This window comes from Leptosomus discolor, chromosome 3 (genome assembly GCF_034619465.1).
Source record: "Leptosomus discolor isolate bLepDis1 chromosome 3, bLepDis1.hap2, whole genome shotgun sequence".
In the NCBI taxonomy this organism is placed as follows: domain Eukaryota; kingdom Metazoa; phylum Chordata; class Aves; order Leptosomiformes; family Leptosomidae; genus Leptosomus; species Leptosomus discolor.
The window spans coordinates 68,558,186-68,577,330 of record NC_141393.1 but is presented as its reverse complement, the minus strand read 5'-3'; the positions used below and the strand labels follow the sequence as shown (position 1 = coordinate 68,577,330).

The 19,145-nt window shown below is 41.3% G+C and overlaps 1 protein-coding gene across 2 annotated transcripts in view; it reads left to right on the top strand.

Moving 5' to 3' along the window:
- The window catches only part of ABL2 (ABL proto-oncogene 2, non-receptor tyrosine kinase), a 44,718-nt gene continuing 25,573 nt past the window's right edge, over positions 1-19,145 (top strand). For both annotated transcript variants that reach the window (XM_086462396.1, XM_086462395.1), the window contains exon 1: positions 1-184. In XM_086462396.1, coding sequence (XP_086318522.1) covers positions 1-184 — 184 coding nt within the window. The remainder of the gene's footprint in view (positions 185-19,145) is intronic.

Here is a 19,145-nt window from a genome sequence, read left to right as displayed (position 1 = left end):
ATGGGGCAGCAGGTGGGCCGCGTCGGGGAGCCGGGCGCCGGGCTCCAGCACCAGCCGCCGCCTCAGCAGCAGCAGCAGCAGCCGCGGGGACTGCGGGGGAGCAGCGCGGCCAGGCCGGCGGGCCGCCGGCGGGAGGCGGCCGGGCGCACCGCTGAGGGAGGCTTCAATATCTTCACCCAGCACGGTGAGGGGCCGGGCCGGGGGCCGCGCCGCCGGGCGGGAGGGGCCGGGGCTGGGGGGGCCGCCTGCTCTCGCCCTTCGCCGGAGGGGCGGGTGGGGGGCTCTGGGGAAAGGGTCGAGGTCGCCCTTCCTTTCCTCCCCTCCCTCTTTTGTTGTTGTTCGTTTAATTGGGGGAGGGGAGAGCTGCGGGAGTTGCCGGGGTGAGGAGAGGCGCCTCTTGCAGGCGGGGAGAGCGGGGCAGTCCCTGCCGCTGCTGCCACGTCCCGGGGGATGCTTGCCTCGGCCCAGCCCGCAGCCTGGCAGCGAGCTCGGGGCCGGAGAAACTTCCCCCGGAGCTGGGGCTAGGGACGCCCCGCCATCCACGGCAGGAGCGAGGTGGCACCACCGGGAATCAAAACTTGCAGTGCTTGGTAGCTGTCACTGTAGCGGTTCCTAGCTCTGGTTTTGTTTACAAAGGTGAACGTTACATGTGCCTTGTCTTTCTGTTTACTGAGGCGCTTATAACTTGCCGTTCTAGACCTGTGAGTCTCTGTTGCTGTATAGCTCCTGACAGAACAAACGGGGTTGTTTATAGCCGCCGTCTGATTCTCAGTTGAAGTTTTTGCCTGTCCACTTCTGTTCTTATGGTTGTAAACTGATACCGGAAATGTTTAACACAACATGGTTAGTTTCTGTAATCTCTTGTAGGAGGATCCCGCAACTTCAAATCCATCTTTGTAGCTATGGGTTTGGTTTTTTTCATTATATCTATTTGGCAACGTCTTAATATAATGCACAAGTTTTGGAAGGTATGATAACTGAAGTCTCTGCCTTGCTGAGCATGTTGAGAATAGATGCACGGGTGCATCTCTAATCCTAAAGAACTGATCTGCTCTGGAGAGCTTGGATGGTTTGGCTTCAGATGGAGAGAGATGTCAAGTGTTTGTAGAGGAAGGCTGCTTCCACTGTAACGGGTTTTCTTTTGCTCAATAGAGTGAGCACAGGCAAAAAAATTAAGGAACGTGCAACCAGCAGTCTAAATGTAAATATCATCTGCTGTGACTGCTGACAAGTAAGTATCTATCAAAACAAGAGCGCAGCACTAAATCTGGTTCTTAAAATCTCAGTGTTATCACAGCTTTTGAGTTCATGGAGCAGTATCAACTTTAAAACCAAAACAGAACTCAGTGCTTGCTGAAATGCCTGACCTGCTATTACTACAATTAGAACTAAGAATTAGTATTTTATTGCATCTTTCAACAGTAGTATCATCAATTTAATTTTTTACTCTGTCATGTTTGGATTTTTGTACTTTAAAAGGCACTTTGGCAGAAAAATTACCATAAAATAGACTAATACTGTAAATTCGCAATGTTAGAAGCAGATCTCAGAAGTTATGCAGGTACCCCGCTTCTTTCAGTATGCTGAAATCTAAATCTTTAGCAGCAGAGCAAAATTGCTGTATAGACTGCTAAGTGTGACTTAGCAGGCAAGGGCACTCCTGCTAATGACAAACCGTCTGTCTTTTTGTGTCTTGGTACCATGATGACTATTTGGTCCTCGCTCTCACAAGGCAAGGACAGAAAGGACGTTTGTGGGAAGTATGGTACAGCATGTGAGGACATGTAACTACTCCAGAATGACACAGTTAAGACTGACTCAAGTGCATCTTTTCATTTATTGCTGCATGTTTTAGTAGTAATTTAGTACAGCATCCTGAACAGACCCTTCTAGCTCCTCCCTCCGCCCTATTAAATTTTAAAGGTGGAAGGTAGGGAGAATTATTTACATGTAATGGCAGGGAAATGGAGAGAAAAAGCTTTCTTAAGCATGCACACACACCAAATAGACAAGTTATGTGCTCTGCCAGCCCTTCTGCTCTGTCTTTCCTAGACCTATAAACAAGAATGAGCCTGGAAAGCCAACACGCTCTCAATAAAAGTGTTCAGTGGCATATAAAAATAATATTTCTCTGTGATAACAGCAATTGTATCTTTTAAAATAATCACTATTTATATTGCTTAAGTTATCTGCTTAAGCAGTAAAGTATTGGATGTCATTTTATTTAGGTGTTTTCTGCTTCTGTTATTTTCTTTGCAGACTGTAAAGGAAGATGTGTCTATTGAAAATAAGATACAGCTTTTTCTTTTAGGTTATGTAAAAGGGGTGGGGCTTTTTAGCAATCCAGTTTTCGAGAGTTTCAGGGCAGGACTCCTATCCCGTCTTGGTGAATACCTCAGCTGTGTCAAATTGTTGCCTGATTCCATGCACTTTTTTACTAGAAATGAGTGAACAACTCACTGTTAATAATCTGTACCAAATGCTAGTCAAAGTTGGGTACCTATTTAATACTTGTCTTGAGCAATAACCAAAGATTTTTGTCGTGTTCCTGAATCTGGAGATCTATTTCTTTCTCAGAGAAATTGTTTTCTTGTGATCCTGACTCTCCTTGTCTGGAAGAGTTTTTTTTCCTCTCAACTTCTGTTCTTATTTTTCATTTGCTGACCTTGTTCTGTTTTACTTAACCTGGCTTTCTCCTAGCTTTCTTTAAGTGCTACACTTCTTTTGCTGAGACACTGCAGTTGCTGGCGATATTATTTGATCCAGATTCCTCTTTTATAGTAATTTTCTTCTGAACCTGAACCTTCCATCTTGTCTCTAGGACACATATTCACAGTGTATGAAAAGTGATGGAAAAAGCACACGGTGATGTGTTAGCACTCTTGGACCAGTGACTAAACCAGCCAGTCTAAGGATGAGCCTGGATTATCTGCCTTCCTTGGCTTTCCTTAATATATTTGTCGATGTGAGGAAGGTGACCTGTTGACTGTGCTGCAGCGTTGCAGGTGTGAATCGCTGCCTCAGCTCCTGTTGGTGGATTTCATACTATACTCTGCCAGGAGAGATGTGAACTTTACTAAGTGCTCTTGCCAAAGTTCATTTTGAGGGATTGCTTCTTCTGGATTGATTGTGAAAAGGGTGGAAGTAAACAACATTTTCAGCCTCAGACCCATTTTGCTACAGGATTTTGAAGAACAGCTTGTGTCAAATCAACAAATGTAAAATCTCTTAGGCTAGGCTACTGAAAACCTGAGACAAGAGCATTTTTATGCAACTGACTTGAAGTGTAGTTGTCCTTGAAAAACAGAGAGGTTGAGTTGAACCAGTTTGTCCCAAGCACGTTTTGCTGAGTTACAGCTGTACAGGAGAAGCACTATGGTGTACAGGTACTACCTACTTCAGGATGTATTTTTGGAAGAAGAAAGAAATTTAAAGATGTTTTCTGTTTTATGGAAAGAACAGGGAGATCTGTATTGTGACATACCACTCATGAGAACAGACACCTATATTCCTGGGGGCTTCAGGTCACCGTGGTATTGAATTCTGTGAGCATTGCTATATAGTTGAGCAGAAAAGTCCTAAGCAAGCTGATATGCTGGTGTGATTTGTTAGCTGTGGAGCGGAGTTCTCAAAAATGCAAAAGGATAGTCATGAAGTTTGCAGCCTTTTTGCAATTAGCCCTTCAAAGTGCCCCGTTGCCAGCATTCCTAGCATGTAATCTGTGACTTATAAAAGCAAGCAATGGATCATCAAGCATGTTGGTTGCTGGTAATGTACTAGAAGGTAAGAGTGTAAATAGAAGGATTGTTCAAACACTAATGTTCCCATGTACACTGCGTCAGAATTAACTAGTAGCACAGGGACAGCAACTCAAAAGGGAGAGGCTGTAGTGAACACTAGTTACCATCAAGTTCTTACAGTTCAGTGCAACCAGAAAAGAAGCACTTGGTGCCATTACAGGACAAGCTTGCTTTCCCTTTCAGAGCACGAACAGGGAATTAGGTTATCTGCTTATCCTTTCAGTAGCTTCTTTGAGGGAAGGGGTAAACTGATGACAACCAACAACTTCCAAGTTGCATGGGCTCTACGTGGCTCCTTGTATGACCTTTGAACAGTGACATGCTGTAATCTTCTTTCCGAAGAGCAGTGACAACTGCCTACTGTACCAAGATATTTTTTGGAATGGTGTTAGCATGCTTTTCATCTCCAAAAAGACTCGCTGAGTGTTGTAGAAAACACACTGCAGGAAAATCAGATTATTTAAATCCTGGCTGGGAAGCCTTTGCAATACCTGTTTGCAATACTGCTACAGTTGCCTTGGTGATATATTTTGGGGTAGCGGAAGGCTCTGCCACACTTGAGCTTTTGATCCAGCAGGCGCAGGACACTTGTTCCCTGTTTTGTTTTTTAGAGGAGGAGTTTAGCAACCTTTTACTATGTGCATCAAGGTCGGGCAAGATAAGCCTATACTTTTAAAAATAAAATTATCATTAAAGCTCCCCTAAGGCAGTCGGAGTGCCATGACACATGATAAAAACATTCTAAAATAGGAAGAAGCATAAATAACACTATCCCTTTGAAATTCAGTGAAACTGAAGGACTGAATGAAGGAAAATGGAAAGAAGGAGAGAATATAGGGTCAGTTAACAACTGCACTTTGTGGGCCGCCTAAAATGTTCTTTATTTTTCCTCCCAGTGAAATGCAGCAAGCTCAGGCCAGAGCTACTTGCCCGCAGATTTTCCTGTCAGTAAATGCCCTGTGCAGATGGAATATAATCACTGTATTCAGTGCCTGACTCTTTGTACTGTAAATCAGAAGTCTTGTGGGACCATAGTGTATAAATAACTCTTAACTAATTATTTGGGGAATAAAGGATAGTTCATCTAAGTGTCTAGAGGACCGTCTCCTGTAGAACGTGAAATTATAGGCATGTTTTGTATTGCATCATTCTCCATGATGTCTAAATTATTCCTGCAGATTCAGCTGTATTCAATAGTCATTTTTATACCTTGTCTTAAGTTGGGACTTTTACATGCTGTATTTCGCAAATGAGAGGACTCTACCAACTCTGTGGAAGGGACAATAGAATACAGAGTACCAATCTGTTATAATTCCCGGCGTATGTGTATTTCCCATGTACTTTTCACATAGACAGGGGAACATACTCTGAAGGAGGTAAGACTGGAATGAAGTTACTTCAAAAGATGTTAGTCAGAACTAACTTAAAAATCAAATTTCAAAGCCCAGACAGCTCTCTGATTTCTCAGTTCTCCACATGTAGCAGATGGTGTAGTACAAGTTGTTCTAGCAATATTTCACAAACTTGCTATTGCTTGCAAGTGCAATGTTTTGCAAAAAAATTTGTGGGATTTTTTTTGGAAATAGGGACATGGCCAAGTGAACAAATTGGTGCAAAGTGAATGTGTAAGCTATTGGACACAAAAGCAAATTGTCACAAGAGGCTTAAATCATCTTTTTTTAATCTAGCGGGACTGACAGCTCGCATAATTACAGTTGGAAAATAGTTGGACTATCTCCTAGAGATGCTGTAGCAGGATTGGCTTCAGGAATATTTTATGGCTGGTACCAATTACAGATTCTGGGACAGTAGGCTTGGAATCATGTTTTCACTGGTGTTCAGGAAAAATGACCTGTTCTGTGACCCACTTACTTCAGCATATGCCCCATTTGTCTGTTCTTAAAGCAGGCCAGGCCTTGCTGAAGTCAAATCACATTTTTGTATTACGGAAAAGCTAGGTGATAGTGTGATTTGTTCTAGCCCATTTCTGTTAGTTGTCACCACTTAATGTTTCCAGTATACTTATTATCCTTAAACTGTCTTCTAAGTACTGGTGGCAGCTGACTAGTTCACACGCATAAGAAACTGTGTTAAAATCCAACTAATATAAAACCAGAAATAGCAGTTTATACTTATTCCAGTAGGGATGTGTATGACAGTTATTAAAAGTAATACAGTTAGGTTTTGTTTAGTGACATGCTGAGTTCATTTTCACTTGGTTGTATTTCAGAAAGCCAAGGATGGATGACCACAGACAAACACCTCACCTAAGTTATAACTGTTTCAGAATCTGATACCCTAAGTCAATACTTGCCAAACAGTCAGTAGTTCTTTCAACAGTGTGTAATTTTGAATGACACAAAGCTTAGTAACTGTGGTGTGAATGGCCCCTTGACTGGCTTTGCAGGTGAATCTGCAAAGTAAGCATACAGGTTCCTTCTTAACAGTATTCAGAAGAGTATTTACTGGTAAAGAAACACTCCTTACGGCTGTTTGGGCCACTAGCAGTCTCTCTTTCCCTCAGCACAGCAGGAAAGAAACAAAGTGAATTGAGAGCAGTCTTGGGGAGGAGGACTTGGGAGTGCTGGTAGATGATGGGATGAACATGAGCCAGCAACATGCGCTCGCAGCCCAAAAAGCCAACTGTATCCTGGGCTGCATCAAGAGAAGTGTGGACAGCAGGTCGAGGGAGGTGATTCTGCCCCTCTACTTTGCCCTCATGAGACCCCACGTGGAGTGCTGCGTCCAGCTCTGGAGCCCCCGACACAAGAACGACATGGAGCTGTTGGAGAGAGTCCAGAGGAGGGCTACCAAGATGGTCAGAGGGTTGGAACACCTTTCCTACGAGGACAGGCTGAGAGAGCTGGGCTTGTTCAGCCTGGAAAAGAGAAGGCTCTGGGGAGACCTTCTAGCGGCCTTCTAGTACCTGAAGGGGGCCTACGAGAAGGCTGGGGAGGGACTTTTTACAAGGATCTGCAGTGACAGGACAAGGGGTGATGGCTGGAAGCTGGGAGAGGTCAGGTTTAGACTAGATATAAGAAAGAAGTTCTTCACCCTGAGGGTGGTGAGACACTGGAACATGTTGCCTAAGGAAGTTGTGGATGCTCCATCCGTGGCAGTGTTCAAGACCAGGTTGGTTGGAGCCTTGAGCAACCTGGTCTAGTGGAAGGTGTCCCTGCCATGGCAGGGGGTTGGAACTGGATGATCTTTGAGGTCTCTTCCAACCCAAACCGTTTTATGATTCTATGAAAAGTTTGCACTGAGTGGGGTAACACAGTTGACTTGCTGGGTCTGAAGTAATGGTCTTGCTGTTACTGCTTCATCCCTGACATTTCTCTGGTTTTGCGGTTATGAAATACTTTAAAGGCTGATCTTGGTATTATCCATTGAGATTGTTCGCTCTAGAATAAGTGCCTGTTACAAAACCATTGAGGCTTCCTGTTGGTAACACTGTAAACCACAACAACAAAGCTTAGTTATATTACCCATATCTGCTTAGGAAGTTTCGAGTGTTTTGTGGGCTTTCTATAAAGACATGCACTTCTCCCATTATGACTGCTTATCTGCAACTGTGTGTAAATTAACTTTTTGATAGGTGGCTTTCAGTATCAGCTAAATCAGCACAGGAATTTCAAAAAACAGTTCAAAAATAACTGCCTTTTTTAAAGGGGGGTAAAGATGCACAAATACTTCACTAAGAATTGAATTGGGTTTATTTCAATCTTCTCATGCTATTTAAAAGCCATTTAAACATACTTGTTTTAAGACTGAACTTTTTCAAGAAATTCCTTTCCTCTTCTCCTGTCCATTACAAATAATTACATATGTTAATAAACTTGGAGCTTCACTTATGTTAATTTGAAAGTATTCTGTGAAAATAGTGATGTGAGAATGAGGACTACAATTATGTAAGAAAAGTAGATCTTCAATCAAGGAAAACTCATTTTCCATAGGACAGTTCTGCATCCAGTCATGCTTTAATTTGATAATGTTACTGGTTTGGATTTGGGGCTCTTTCTGCGTTTGTTTGCTGGTTTTTTTGTTGTTGTTATTTAATACTGAATTGCAACTGAAGTACCTTCTTGTTATAAGCTACATGTGGCAAAGGCATAGGAACCATCTGCTGCTGTTGAGGTCAAGTTAGAGGATAGGAAGATGAGAGCATTCTGGATTTGTGACCCTATGCACCTCCCGGTTTATTCTTCCTTTCTCCTGCAATAATCCAAATGATAAATCATCAAGTGTGTCTCTACTGTTTCTCATTTGCCATCATCTCAACTAGAATATGTAGGATGAACAACTATGGAGAAGGGTATCTCCAGAAAGACCAGTAATGCTGGAGAAGAAAAAAGAATAAGGAAATACTGGAAAAAGAGAAAAGGGTGAAAGATGACCTTGCACCTTCTCCCTAATAGCGTGTTTTGGTACACTGGAGATTGTGGTTCAACTGTTCAGCTTTGGAGATAATGTTTTAAAATACAGTCTTGGGTATATTTAATAACTGTTGAATGAGACAGGTGGGCCTTCTAAACTGATCTGTGATACATCAGAAGTGGATTACTGACCGATGTCCCTGTAATGGGCAACGTACCAGCTGGGGGCTTTCCCCCATAGAATAGAAGAGACCATTTCAGTTGGAAGGGACCTACAACGATTGTCTAGTCCAACTGCCCGATCAGTTCAGGGCTGATACAGCTGATGATATCAGGCACAAAAAGATGAAGAGTTCCAAGCTCCTGGAGCACAACCAAATGTTAATTTGCAGGACTGTTCGTTTTGGGAAGGAAAACCCCACCAACAAGACCTCCTCCTCCTGTTCCCTTCTTACCAGAGCTGGAATCAAGTACAATTCAATAATAAATACACATATACACTCTTTAGAGTTCATATGTGGGATTTACAGTGGGTTGGCATAAGATACCACTAATTACTTTTGTTGCAGGTTAAATGTGCTCAGCACCATGGTTAATTTTGAAACAGGTGTCAGGCTTGCTTCTAGTTGAAAGAAAGAAACTAATATTGACTGTTACCATAAGGTGGTAGTACGTAGCATAGGTCCTGAAGTGTTCCTGTTTTTCAGATTCCATATTCAATTAGACCCATGATTTTTGGAAAAGTTGACTGTAGGGAGTAGTGTTCCTGTGCAGTAGACACACCAAAACATAGAGGAATTGCAGAGTGAAGAAATTCTTCCTCATCACAAATCTGTGTATGCTCCGACATAGCTTAGCTTAGAAGCTTGTTTAAATATTGTCATATCAGAGTAGATTAGTATTACCTCTTACATTTACCCTAAATGTCAGGGGTCTAAAAGGTGTTTACAGAGCACAGATCTGTTTTCTAGACAAAAACTGAAAACATTCGTACATTCTGATGTTGTAGCCCCTGGACTGTGAAGATAACAGTTCAAACCCAAGCTGGAGTGTAAATTAATATAATGAGGCCTTCCTTAGCTTACAGGGTCAACTCAGTTTCTGAAGATTATTTCAAAGCCTTTGCTACTCAGGGTTCATTTTGCTAACCAGCAGTGCCATGGAGTTAACAAGACTGTTCAGTTTTACTGCTGCTATTCAGAAACCTGTGGGAGGCTGTGCAACTGATGAGAATATAAATTTTGTGTTGCTGCTTTGAAAAGCCAAAAGCAGGAGTAGAGACAAGATACAGCTATACTAGTATCTCTGAAATTTACTTAATAATAGAAGAAAACTGGAAAAACCATTTAGATTAGCCTTGAAGGGATTTAAAAAGAAATAATTTTAAAGTGTTATTTCCAGTCCAGCAATCTTGTATGTCAGAACTTGCCAATCAATGAAACTATGGTGACTGTTTAGCAATAAAAAAGTCTGTTTATACAAACTTCTTAAAAACTGATACAAGTATGTCATCTAGGAGCAGTGAAAGGGACTCTTCTTAGACATCTGAATAACCTTGAAGATCTTTTGAAATAGTGGCATAGCTTCCTTCTTCCGTTAAGTCACTGGATGCAGCAGAACTTAAGCTTATGCTTGAGCTGGATTGCATAAGCAGGGTCTTACTCACTGCTTATGTTTAATGCAGTTTTTTCTTAGAACACAGGTTTTAATTGTAAAGCTTTCTTTATGTCCACCATTCACTTCAGTATAAGTGAAAGAGAAACAGCATCCTTTGTCTGAGAGCTGATTTGTGGTTCCTTTTCTCCTAGAAATTAAATTATTTCATCTTTTCATCTATAAACCAGCAAATAAAAAAAATTAGTCTGGTAGTTGGCAGCTCTTGGGCTTAGATTTAAGATACTGAAGTTAAAATAGCAAATTGTTCAAACTTGAACTTTAAATTGCTGAATGTCCTGCATGTACTCTTTAGAATATTGTTGATATTAATAGAGTCGAGTCTCAGTAAAGGTACTCTTAGAATGGCACCTTGATCAAAGCATGAAGGCTGTGGTATTGGCAAGACCTTGGACAGGTGCTCTGAAAATTGTTTCTTTGATCATTTTGTGGTGATATCACTGAATTCTGGTTTGTTTCCAAACCTGCTTTTTTACTGACTGGATTGGCATTGAGTAAGCCACGATGAGCTTTATTATTTGTGGCAGTAACATATATAAATAGTGAGATCCGTCTCTTTGCAGGCCGTGGAGAATTCTTGCACTTTCTTCTGACTAGGAAGAAAGGAAGGAAGCTTCTCTTTTTGAGGCAGGGAGACTGCTTGGGGCAGGATGAACAGTGTTTTTGTAACTGATATCAGTGTGAAACCCCTGGCCCAATTACCCAGTGAAGCACAGCAAAATACTTTTCCACTAATCATAAATTGTATGTTTGTTATTCAGGATGGTATTTGTTAGTTTTACTTAATTTTGATTTATGGCTTTTTTTTTTTTAATTCCAAGAGTAAATAGAAAGCAGAGGTACTTTATCAGATTAAAAAGGGTTTATCTAGAGGAGATCCATAGAATAAACAGGAAAATTATATATAGTGTCTTGTGGTGCTAGTATTTCAAGTAATATTCAGGGTTTTTTCTTCAGGATCTCAAAAAATTGTGACTATTAAGGTTGCAACATTGCTGTGAGGCAGGAGCCAATTTTTTGTTAAGACACTGAGATTTATTTTTTTGAGTAATCTAATAAATTTCAGTCTGATATGAACTATAGAACAACTTGTCCACTTTTCATAATTTTTTCTTCCAGAGGTACATTAGATGGCTTCGGATTGATGTGCAAAATCAGTGGGTGCTCAAGTGATGATTTGAGTAGCCTGCCATAGTTATCCTGTGAAACTGAAATCTAGGTTTAACTCCTGCTTTTGTCTTAAGAGTACTAAATCTGTTTTGTCAGAAAATGTTTTCATTTTCTGTTTTATGGTCATCATAATATATTTAACTTCTTTAGGGGTAAAACGTTTAAAGAGGTCACTGCCCTCTAAATCAATGTCATTAATTGCATGGTAATTCCTGCCCTTTAGCACCTAGTTAGAAGTACAGATATGCTTTGAGAAGTTGAAGTGGGCCACACATTTAAGTCTGTCCAAGCTAAGCTTGTCTGTAGTCTTGTACAGAAGTTCTATTTCTTTCTTATTTTGATGTGAGTAAGTCTGTATAGCTTCCATCTATGTTTTGTCAAATGGTTAAACAAAATTTGAGTAAGATGCTCGATATGTGTTTCCATCAACACACAAGCTTGCACCATGATAGTAGAGGTGCAGTGATTTTCTCTGTGTGCCTCGTTAGTTTCTGCTACATAAAGTGTTCTTCTCATTTTAGGGGTTGGAGGCAAAGCATGTCGTGGCTTCAAGGTGCAGCCTCACTCGGGAAGGGCCTCCAGCTCTCAGCTGGCCTCTCAGTACCTGCTCAGCCACAGGTGGCTGGGCTTAGCCCTGGTATCATGCTTACTTGCACTGTGAGAACTGGCGTGCCTTAAGGAAACATAGTTATAGGCTGTTTTAAACTCAGGTGAGCTGTGCTGGTTTTCTTGCTTAAGGATTGGGGAACGGTATCCCCAGGTGCTGATTACTAGCCTGTTTTCTGTTGTGCATCAGCTGTCACAGAACTACCCTGCAGCTGGTCTGTGAAGCGTTGCCAATAAGTGTTTTGTTCCTGAACAAGAGCAGCACTCGACTAGGAGGATCCTCTTATACTTTGGGCTTTCTTTAGCTTTCACCTCTCCACACAAAGCTCACCTTGTGATGTTCGAGCAGGGAAGCAGACTTTGAAACATGCAGTGCACTGTCAGCAGGGAGCAGGTGGGTATGAAAGAGCACAACCTCATGCTGGGCAGAACCACCACGTTAGCTGAGGACCTGGAAAGCACATAGGAGGCTGTGTGAATTTTAAAGGTGAAAGGATCAATTGCAGCTGGTTATTGAGAACATGATTTTCCAGCCTACCACGAGAGGGTGCTACAATGCTTTGACTTAATTAGTCCGTTGCTAAAAGGTTTTTCTGTTCGGAAAAGTGGAGGGTTTCTTTTTCAACATTACTGTGTTGCAGTGAAGAGTGTTTTAATTAACTTTTGGTTTATGAAAGCAGGCAAGATCCACATATCAAAAGGCAGATCTAGCTGTCTTAAAATTTAAGGGAATACATGTTTATTTTGCTTTTGCCTGTAAGAGCTGAACTACATCCTTTTTAGCTGTTTTGTTTCTGTTGGGCTTTATCCTAGATAACTTCATCTGCTAGTAATAGAGGTTTTCCATCTTGTTTACGTGTAAGTATGCAGGCAACCTTTCATGCATGAAAAGACATTAAATCTGATACTTCTGCTAGGTAATCTGAGCCCTCAAATTGAGAGTCACTTCTCATTGCTTCTGTGCACTTCTCATCTGTAAAGTGGCAATAATGCTTACTTACTTTATGGAGATGTTTAGACTTAACTTTTGCATAAACAAACACAAAAAAGCTATCTGCAGGCTAAATGTTCGGTCATGCATCCTGTCTCATCCTGTAGGCTGTTAGAGAAACGTGTTTGTTGTGGTTCTAGCCTGTATTTCAAAATGCGTGTGGCATGGTAATACGCCTGAGAAGGTTAGTGTTTGTGTTAATGGTTTGACTTGCCTTGAGATGGGAGCTCAAAGCACTGTGCTTTACTGAGTGTTATCTATCAAACATCCATAAAGAGGCTGAGGCTACAGTGAATTAGCAACAGATAGAGAACTTTAGTGTACTGTCTTTGGTTGTTTAGCAGTAGAGCAATGCAAACGAAAGTGAATTGCAGTAAGCATTCATGCAGTTGGGTTGTTGGCTGGGATACAGGATCTCTGTAAAGAAATCCCAAACGTGGTGTTTAGGGTTTAGGCATGTAATCACAAAAAAAAACAAGATCACCTGGCACTCCTCTGGTGTTCATCATTGACTGCTCAGCTGTGGGGTGGTTGTTACACTAAATTGGGATGCATTTGTGTTTTTCTAAAAGTCACTTACCATTCCCTTTAATACTAGTCAGTGAAATGCCACATTGATAGACACATATTAATCAGTCCTAAAAGAGACTACTAGAGAGGAGATGTGAAAATCTGTTTAAAATACAACCAAGACAGACTTCCAGTCTTGCATATGATCATGTAAAAGCAAAGGCATGACTTCTGGTATGCTGTAGCTGTCCTTGTTTTCTCCGCTGTACTTTACCCTACTCTGTAGGACTGTCAAGAGAATAAAATATCAAAACTGTGAGGCACTCGATATATCAAGTGCTACAAAAATATCCCATGTAGTATCAAGGCATAATATTAGCATGCCCTGACTGAGAATGTTCTGTAGGCTGTGAATTTAATGCATGCAAGAATAGGCATTTACTGCTGGTGAAGGGTACAGCATGGTTCGCACTAGTGAGGGTAGTCACCCACAAACCCAGTATGGCCTCAGCAGAAGCCTGGAATCCAATACATCTTTCTCTTTTCTCCTTAAATTAAGTGTTTCAGCAAAAATTGTGGATCTTACTGTATAGTTGTAGACATCTGAGCAGGTTAGATGGTTACCTACTAGACAGTTTGGAAATTAATCTTACTAGAATCCATATCCTCATTGGAAAAATATTGTTGCATCTTGCCACAAGCTTGGAGAACAGTTATCTAGATTTAGAAAAACTTCACTGTTTGGGATGAGATACTCATCCTGCTGTCTTCTGACTGCCTCTTGTGTAAAAGAACAGACACATCACTGGGTGACGTGTGTTCACTCTCAACTTTGTATGTTAGCACTTGTGCAGTTTTACATCTGAAAAAGTATGACTGTGCATCTCAGGCCTGGTCTCTGAGGAGTAATGCCGAGTCCTTTCAGCAGCATGCCTCCGAAGACAGCTGCAGTTAGCATTCATGTCTGCCAGGGACTGTGCTCTTCACAGTGATCCCCACCCCAAATCTCCAGAAAAAAACCCCAGGAGATGAATCTCAACAGCTGCAGAAGGCTCAGTTTATGAATCTTAATTAGGGTAAGGAGTTATTTGAAGTGTTTCTTTTCGTAAGTCTCTAATGATGGCTCTAAGGGCTACATATCCCCATTAAAGTTGTCAGGATGATGCTAACCTCTTTAAAGAGGCAGAGTTCTGGTGGTCTGAGCCTGTATGGATGCCACATCCCTCTAAACAGAAATAATGCTCATATAGACCATAGTGTTTTTTCTGTGCTCTTATCAGTGTGTTGTCAGTTCGTCTTCTCCACTGCTCAGGTTGCACCCTTTTTTGCATATGCTGATTTTTTCCAGTTGTGGTTTTTTTTTTGCTTAAGAGTAGGCTACCACCCTTCCATGATATACTGCTTTCATAACGTTGACAAAATGCCCATTAAAGCTCCACAGCCAGGCCTGAATATCTTTGCTCCCCAGTTTAAAGGAATGACCTGCATTTTATGTATGTGTTTTAGATTATAACAGCCACCTTCATGTATTAACAAAGCCAAGGCTGTCAGTTTCTCCATAATTAGATTGTACCTGTCATTATGTAGGAAACCCTGCCCTTTCTTTAGAAGTAAAATCCTTAGATTCCATATATTTTAATTGAGTCATTTAGTTTCAGTCCTGCTGCTAGAGCATGCATCTATTGTGTCTAATGTAGTTTCCCCTTAATGGGGCTGACAGTACCAGTAGTATGAAGTCCATTACAAATATCTGTCTACAATATTCACAATACATCATTTCCAAAAGATTCACCAGGAATTTTCAAAGTAAGAATACTTGCATTAATTTTTCTGTGATTGAGAGGATAAGCTGGTCTAGGAAATAACCTATCTTAAAGTAAACTTTTACAGGATGTAGCCTGTTTGTATCCTGGTCATCTGAATTGCAATGTAAGGCTGGACTGATGAAAACTTGTTGAGAGAGAAGGTTGTTCCCACCACCACTGTGCTGCTTTACCAGTTCTCACCTAGCACTGTAGTGAGCCAGTCTGGGGAGCTAAACCAACAGAGAACTCTGAAGTGCTGGTTTGGTTTCCTGGCCCAGCTGACTGCACATCAGATGAATGCGGGTGTGCACACATGGGGAGCAGCAAAGGAGGCAGCTGGGAGGGGGAAACCACCACCAATCTGGCAGCAGCTGCCTGCTGAGTTCACTGAGCCAAATGGTCAGTCCACACCCTCAGACCTTAGCAAAATAGTTCAGTGGCTTTGTCTGTTGTGCCTCGGGGAGGGCTTTGATGAATCCAGTTTAGGATTATTTTAAAAAAGTCTAATAGATACACAGACGCTTAGCATTGTATCTCTTTAGCAAGACTGCCATCTGAAATGAGCCCCTGAAATTTGTCCTTTTAGAATCTTTAAAATTAAGAGCATTAACTCAGATGCTTAAAGACTAAGGCAGCATCTCTTTCTAAGACATTACTTCCCCAAGTTTCTAAGAATAGAATCACCTCTTACCTGGTTTAAGGGTGGGTTTTTTTTAACATATTTTACTTCAGTGCTCATGGAGTTCTTGGCCTTAATTGCTTCCTACCATGCTACACATGTATGCCTTGAATGAAAAGCTCATTATAACTCAGTGCCCACAAACAGCAGCTCTTTATTACTGATATTGAATTGGTGAGACTGACAGCTAAAGGAAAAGGCTGGCTGTCCTCCAAGCTGAACTAGGTATGAACTTAAAGTTGAATCAACAAATGGATTAGTTGACCAATATTTCTGCCAAGAGTCTCAGTTCTGTGAATAAATCTGTTAGTCAATTTCTCTATTAATTAGAAAATAAGTTCTCACACTAGTAATCTGCTGCCTTTTGATTAGACCCCATTTTCAGTATAGAAGTTTTACTAAACAGTCACATTTGACATTAATAAGAGAACCTGCCAACCTAGATTAGTCAGTCCTTTTGAGGTCTGATTAGACTTGGTGCACTTGATCATGACAATTTGATGTTTGCCATTACTCAGCTTTTCTGGCTTCAGAACCTGAGGTGTGACCCTGCCTGTTTAATTTACTGGTCTTTTTAGTGAAAAAGAATATTTTGTACTCAATGCAGTTCTTTGCTGGATGTTCACCAGGCTCTCACCTTTGTATTTCAGTCATGGATTTGTGTGCTGTTCATCTTCATGGGTGCTTTGCTTCATCTTCGTAGGTGCTTCAGAGGTTTTTCTTTTTGGGGGGCACAGCCAATCTACTGTTCTTGATAAAAACATGACCTTAAGGGATGTTTGCCCCGGAATTTCTGCTGATCCTTCATGCAGGAGCTTCAGCATCCTTGCTGGAGGGTCTTGAATGTGCTGGGCACTTCTAGGTTTCTAAATTTCAGCTCTTGGTTTAGTTTTTCAGGGACTGACTATGCAGGCTTTATAAAAAATTTAACGTGAGACTTAGATCTCAAAGTAATGATATGTCCATATAAACATGTTCCCTTGCCTCACTTCCCTCACTGTTTTTGACAGTTTTGGCATCTGCTCCGTTCTGTAACGTATGCAGGAAGTTGTCAGTGCTGAGCTGCATAGGCTGCTTATAGTTATATTGGCCTTAAGTGCTTAAAGTAGCCTGAAAGCAATGGGAAGACTGTTTCTGGCAATGATGTAGATGAGCAGGAAACATGTTATTAATTCTAAAGACCCTTCAAATACTTTTCAAATATTAATTAGATTCTGATTCTATAAAGTCTAAGCTGAAAGACCCATTTGAAGCCTACATGGTACAGCAGCCTTCAATCTGAAGTTAATTGTACCTGCTTCTGGATCTCTGTTGCTTGCTGAATAGCAACTTTTGAGCTGAGGCATGTCTTTTAGTTTACCTCAAGGGTACTTTTTCAAAGAAATTTAGGAGTTAAGTAACATATCACAACAACATGGAATTCCAATACAGAAATGCCCTGAAAGGCAGGGTTTCAGTGGCATCTCAAGAAGCTGGCAGCGACTGTCTTGCCATAGTGCTAAATAAGAGGTCTCCATAAAGATAAGATGGAGAAGCCCTTGGCTGGAAGCAGTATCTACATGGGATAGTCAATATTCTGCTAACTGCTGCACTGAGGAGAGCTACAGTTATTATGAAAACATTTAAATACAGGATTGCCGTAGGTAACTGCTGTAAATAGTAGAAATGTAACCAAAAAATCTTCTCCCAAGCTATCAAAAGTCAGAGCTGCTTTATTTTCTAGTAGCAGGACAAAAGGCAGAAGACAGCATTCTGTCCCTTTGCTTTAAGAGGGCAAGTCAGAACTGAGTACAAGTTCACCATGCTTTTGGTTACCCAGGAAGCTGATTTGCAGTTGGTTTGTACAGTAAGAGGCACAAGAGAAGATTTTGAGAGGACCATTTGCAGAACTGCCTGTTTTCTTGGAATTTCCAACTTCAAGATGGCACCTGGTGTGCTGATATCAGCCCAGTAGTGAGCCCTGGTCCCAGGGGAAGCACTTAGTGGGGCTGGTTCTTGAAGGAATACAATATAGCCCTGTGTAATCCAAGCAGTCAGCTGTCCTGACAACCTATATAGGCCAGCAACAACTGGAAATATTTTTCTGTGCAGTGGGTGGAAGAAGGAATGAGGTGGAACTCCGTCAAATTAGAAAAAATATCTGAATTTAACAAGATAACGGGGCCTTTCTTGGCCTTTCAAACCAGAAGATGTGGGGACACTGCAAACAAGTTTCTTTCTGGATGGCACAGACTTTGGTCTCAATATCAGCTCAAAATTTACATTTCATAAAACAACACTCCGAAATTAAGAAGCAGTTTTACATACCTCCCTCAAAGCAAGCTGTATGGCACAACTGGCAGAAATCTTGCCATGAAACTGAATGCAGCTAATGATCTTTTGTCAGAGATCTTATTTTCTAGTTTAGGGTTAAGTCATCTTGCACTTCATTGATTTTACCATTCTTTGATGGTGATAGCAGAGTACCAATACCATTCCTTCTGTGGGCTGCAGTGCTCCTATAAGCTATACAAATGGCTTGATTCCTCTGATTTGTACAACTTAGACATATTTTTGTCTTGTTCATGCACATCATGTGTCAGTGGTAACTAATACAACTTTGGTGTGAGTTTCTGTGCATTTCTAGTAGTCCCTACCCCCGTTGCTGCTGTTGTAGAAACTCTTACCAGTGCCACAGGAGGCAAGGTAGTATTGATGTGTGCTCCCCATTTGTGATGTGCTGTACTCCTTGGCTCTATGGAAAAGCATGGTACTATCCACAGTAAAATCCACAAAAACTGATGTTGTAGATGGGTGCAATTTAGGAACTTACCAGTGCTTTAGAGAAGGAGAGGAAACGAACTACTAAGTGAGCCACAATGTTAGACCTCCCACTGGGAATTTCCAGCCCTTTCCCTCTTCCTTCCTCCCTCCCTCAGGATATATATAGTAAATAAGCATTGGGGGCAGTGGCACCAAAAGGCAGAAGCAGCAATAGAGGCTAGAGTAGACTTCAGTTAAAAAAAAACCAGCTGACACTGTACTGACCAATCCTCTGAGCATCCCAGTCGTACCACCACAAATACTGGCAGCAGGAGAGATGTCTCAGACAGCTATGCCAGTATTAAGTGGGAGGAAGGCTCCTTAAATAACTAGCAGTGGGTCTTATTCCATGACTGTGTCAACATTGAGTTGTTGTTTCACCCTCTGAACAGGAAAAATTAGTCAAGTAATTGTATGACAAGCAAGTGACAAAATGAAATTTTTTTTGCTTTTTCTAGTTGCTGGATCTGTTTTAGGAGGAAGTGAATACTTTCCTTGTCATTTTGTATTTCTGTTCAAAAACCTCTAAGCAACATGATGAAAATCAGAACAAAAGAGGGCTGGATTTGGTTAAAATCCAGGGAGTAGCAGTCAGATGAACTTCATTGCTGAAGCAGTCTGAAAGAACACTTGTCTATATTTTGCTTTTAGAGCATCTGCGTTTCAGGGAGGCTAAGGCAGTATTAGTCCCTTCCCCTGTCATTGTTAATCTTGGCATTCTTTTACGTTAGTGTG